Source organism: Sander vitreus, unplaced genomic scaffold (genome assembly GCF_031162955.1).
Source record: "Sander vitreus isolate 19-12246 unplaced genomic scaffold, sanVit1 ctg349_0, whole genome shotgun sequence".
NCBI lineage: Eukaryota > Metazoa > Chordata > Actinopteri > Perciformes > Percidae > Sander > Sander vitreus.
The window spans coordinates 47,501-52,500 of record NW_027595486.1 but is presented as its reverse complement, the minus strand read 5'-3'; the positions used below and the strand labels follow the sequence as shown (position 1 = coordinate 52,500).

General features: G+C 46.6%; 1 protein-coding gene across 1 annotated transcript in view; it reads left to right on the top strand.

The window, feature by feature from the left end:
* LOC144513812 (rap1 GTPase-activating protein 2-like) overlaps positions 1-5,000 on the top strand; it is a 30,437-nt gene that overhangs the window by 18,602 nt on the left and 6,835 nt on the right. Inside the window, exons 13-16 of the mRNA XM_078244984.1 lie at positions 573-716; positions 1,616-1,687; positions 1,763-1,849; positions 4,792-4,938. Of these exons, the coding sequence (XP_078101110.1) occupies positions 573-716; positions 1,616-1,687; positions 1,763-1,849; positions 4,792-4,938 (450 nt within the window). The remainder of the gene's footprint in view (positions 1-572; positions 717-1,615; positions 1,688-1,762; positions 1,850-4,791; positions 4,939-5,000) is intronic.

Sequence of the window (5,000 nt, the reverse complement as noted above, 5' to 3'; positions counted from 1 at the left end):
ATGTAAATAATCAGGACTTTTAGCGTGTATAGAGCCAGCATATTTCCACCAGACTCCATGTAAATAATCAGGACTTTTAGCGTGTATAGAGCCAGCATATCTCCACCAGACTCCATGTAAATAATCAGGACTTTTAGTGTGTATAGAGCCAGCATATCTCCACATGTAAATGGGTGAATTAAGGGTTTATTTCAACCAAACCAGAGTGGTGATTGTTGGAACAGTGGAAAGATGAACCAAGACGGCTTTTGGTAGTTTAATTTAGTTTCTGTCCACTTTGAATGAAGTGTGTTTTAGGCTGATAAAATCACTGATTATTTACATGGAGTCTGGTGGGTAAAAACAGACCTTTTAGTGGACATTAACTGCTGCTGAACATTAGTCCTGTAGGGTAACATTACAGCTTGTTACTAACGGCTGCTGAACATTAGTCCTGTAGGGTAACATTACAGCTTGTTTCTTGATTAATACTGGACCAGTTTCAGAGATTGTTGTTCCCATCAGCCACTATGACATCACCTTCATTGTGAGCTGGTATAGGATGACAGCATGACAGCAAAGTTCTCCTTTAGCTCCAGAGGAAACGCCACATAGGGAATGACATCGTGGCGGTGGTGTTCCAGGAAGAGGCCACGCCGTTCGTCCCCGACATGATCGCCTCCAACTTCCTGCACGCCTTTATCGTGGTGCAGGCGGAGGAGCGCGGCTCCTACAAGGTGAGAGCGTGGTTCACTTCCTGTTTTAATGCCGTCATGATTGGAAAACTGTTTTGGAAAAGTCTGATCGGTGAGAGAAGAGGCAGAGGGAACTGTAGACAAAAAGACATATTATTAAAAAACTAAAAGACCAAAAGCATAGGTTTCCCTGGCTTTGTGGACGACTTAGGTCCGCGTATCTAGAGGGGGGGGTTAGGCGAAAATATTAAGTCTCTTTTCCACATCATTTTGGACCGTTATTATCTCCATATCTGTGTCTAAAACGTTGGAAAAGCTAGAGCAGATAATACATAAATAACACTCAAAGGGCCCTATTTTAACGATCTAAGCGTACGCCCAGAATGCACCTGAACACACCTCCCTGTAAGACCAGCACCCCCAGAATGCACCTGAACACACCTCCCTGTAAGACCAGCACGCCCAGAATGCACCTGAACACACCTCCCTGTAAGACCAGCACCCCCAGAATGCACCTGAACACACCTCCCTGTAAGACCAGCACGCCCAGAATGCACCTGAACACACCTCCCTGTAAGACCAGCACGCCCAGAATGCACCTGAACACACCTCCCTGTAAGACCAGCACGCCCAGAATGCACCTGAACACACCTCCCTGTAAGACCAGCATGGGCCACAGATGGGTGCAGGTGCATTTGTTATTTAAACAACGTGGGCGCTGGACGGGAAACTGACAACTGGGTCGGTCTTAAACTAGCAAAGACACTTTGTGTCTGCGTCAGTCAGCAGTCACTGGATCTGAGAAAAGTCTTTAAGTTACAGTCATTGGAGGCTAGGTGCTGCACCTAAACCCTGCCAACAGTTTATCACACAAACAATTTGTTAACACTGATGTTGTCTGTTGTTGATGCCAGTGACGGTAGAAACTGTGTGATTGACAGGTGTCCGTGACAGCACGAGAAGACGTACCTGCGTTTGGCCCGCCCCTCCCTTATCCAGCTGTTCTGAAGAAGGTGAGAGGAAACAGGAGGTCTGACTCAAAGTCTGTAGAGTAGAATACAACCTCACGATGCTCTCTGTGTGTTCAGGGTCCGGAGTTCAGAGACTTTCTGCTCACCAAACTCATTAACGCAGAGCTGGCCTGCTACAAGAGCGAGCGCTTTGCCCGCCTGGAGGTAAAAACACACTGCTGGAATGTAACTATGTAAAGAAATACTCAAGTAAAGTACAAGTACCTCACAATCATACCTGCAAACTTGTTGCTTGAATACTACACATAGCAGCAGGTAACGTTAGCCTACCGTTAGCTAGTCAACGCTACACTTAGCAGCAGGTAACGTTAGCCTACCGTTAGCTAGTCAACGCTACACATAGCAGCAGGTAACGTTAGCCTACCGTTAGCTAGTCAACGCTACACATAGCAGCAGGTAACGTTAGCCTACCGTTAGCTAGTCAACGCTACACATAGCAGCAGGTAACGTTAGCCTACCGTTAGCTAGTCAACGCTACACATAGCAGCAGGTAACGTTAGCCTACCGTTAGCTAGTCAACGCTACACATAGTAGCAGGTAACGTTAGCCTACCGTTAGCTAGTCAACACTACACATAGCAGCAGGTAACGTTAGCCTACCGTTAGCTAGTCAACACTACACATAGCAGCAGGTAACGTTAGCCTACCGTTAGCTAGTCAACGCTACACTTAGCAGCAGCTAACGTTAACCTACCGTTAGCTAGTCAACGCTACACTTAGCAGCAGCTAACGTTAACCTACCATAAGCTAGTCAACACTACACTTAGCAGCAGCTAACGTTAACCTACCGTAAGCTAGTCAACACTACACTTAGCAGCAGGTAACGTTAACCTACCGTTAGCTAGTCAACACTACACTTAGCAGCAGGTAACGTTAACCTACCGTTAGCTAGTCAACACTACACTTAGCAGCAGGTAACGTTAACCTACCGTTAGCTAGTCAACACTACACATAGCAGCAGCTAACGTTAACCTACCATAAGCTAGTCAACACTACACTTAGCAGCAGCTAACGTTAACCTACCATAAGCTAGTCAACACTACACTTAGCAGCAGCTAACGTTAACCTACCATAAGCTAGTCAACACTACACTTAGCAGCAGGTAACGTTAACCTACCGTTAGCTAGTCAACACTACACTTAGCAGCAGCTAACGTTAACCTACCGTTAGCTAGTCAACACTACACTTAGCAGCAGGTAACGTTAGCCTACCATAAGCTAGTCAACACTACACTTAGCAGCAGGTAACGTTAACCTACCATTAGCTAGTCAACACTACACTTAGCAGCAGGTAACGTTAGCCTACCGTTAGCTAGTCAACACAACACTTAGCAGCAGGTAGCGTAACCTACCGTTAGCTAGTCAACACTACACTTAGCAGCAGGTAACGTTAACCTACCGTTAGCTAGTCAACACTACACTTAGCAGCAGCTAACGTTAACCTACTATAAGCTAGTCAACACTACACTTAGCAGCAGCTAACGTTAACCTACTATAAGCTAGTCAACACTACACTTAGCAGCAGCTAACGTTAACCTACCGTTAGCTAGTCAACACTACACTTAGCAGCAGGTAACGTTAGCCTACCGTTAGCTAGTCAACACTACACTTAGCAGCAGGTAACGTTAACCTACCATTAGCTAGTCAACACTACACTTAGCAGCAGGTAACGTTAACCTACCGTTAGCTAGTCAACACTACACTTAGCAGCAGGTAACGTTAGCCTACCGTTAGCTAGCAGCTGGAGTAAACTCGGTTAAAATGCTGACAGCTAAACGGTGTAAAGTGTGACTGTATTTCACTGGAGAGGATTCTAACACCAGACTGTAGCTGCCGCTGTCTGAAAAACTCAGACTCAGCTTCGCCTCGCCAGCCTCGAGGTGCATTCAAAGTTATTGTATAATACCTTTTTCCCATCCAGTGGTTTCACTGGTGAAATAAGTTATTGTTATAAGTTATTATTATTACATTTTTAGTAAATCATTTAATGTTGACCCTGTGGCCTTAGCAATACACAAGCCGTTCTGTAATGTCTCCCGTTTTTTTACAGAAATGACAAATACAACTGAACAATGTGCTCCTTTTTTAAATATATATATAATATATTATATATATATTTAAATCTTTTGGTTCAGGCACCGTTTTAAAGTATTGTTTTAGCACCGAGAAAATGTTGTTTTCCCTTTATTTTCTGCCGTCTCTTTGCGTGTGTGTGTGTGTGTGTGTGTGTGTGTGTGTGTGTGTCTGTGTGTGTGTGTGTGTGTCTGTGTGTGTGTGTGTGTGTGTGTGTGTGTGTGTGTGTGTGTGTGTGTGTGTGTGTGTGTGTGTGTGTGTGTGTGTGTGTCTGTGTGTGTGTCTGTGTGTGTGTGTGTGTGTGTGTGTGTGTGTGTGTGTGTGTGTGTGTGTGTGTGTGTGTGTGTGTGTGTCTCTGTGTGTGTGTGTGTGTGTGTGTGTGTGTGTGTGTGTGTGTGTGTGTGTGTGTCTGCATGTGTGTGTGTATGTGTGTGTGTGTGTGTGTGTCTGCGTGTGTGTGTGTGTGTCTCTGTGTGTGTGTGTCTGCATGTGTGTGTGTGTGTGTGTGTCGTGTCTCTGTGTGTGTCTGCGTGTGTGTGTGTGTGTGTGTGTGTGTCTGTGTGTGTGTGTGTGTGTGTGTGTGTGTCTGCGTGTGTGTGTGTGTCTCTGTGTGTGTGTGTGTGTGTGTCTGCGTGTGTGTGTGTCCCTGTGTGTCTCTGTGTGCGTGTGTGTGTGTGTGTGCGTGCGTGTCTCTGTGTGTGTGTGTGTGTGTGTGTGTGTGTGTGTGTGTCTGCTGTGTCTCTGTGTGTGTCTCTGTGTGTGCTGCGGTGTGTGTGTGTGTCTGCTGTGTGTGTGTGTGTCTGCGTGTGTGTGTGTGTGTGTGTGTGTCGTGTCTGTGTGTGTCTCTGTGTGTGTCTGCGTGTGTGTGTGTGTGTGTGTGTGTGTGTGTGTGTGTGTGTGTGTGTGTGTGTGTGTGTGTGTGTGTGTGTGTGTGTGTGTGTGTGTGTGTGTGTGTGTGTGTGTGTGTGTGTGTGTGTGTGTGTGTGTGTGTGTGTGTGTGTGTGTGTGTGTCTAGGAGCGTACCCGGGCCGCCCTGCTGGACAGCCTCCACGATGAGCTGTACAGACGCTCCCAGTGCATGCTGGGATTGACGTCAGGTCTAGAGGAGGAGGGGCGAGCTGAGAACGGACACGCCCACGGAGGTCTGCTGGAGTCCATCAAGGTCTGTTTGGGTTTGCCTTCAGTCGTGTCAGCTAACGCTAGCGGCTTCGTGACGCCGTGCTA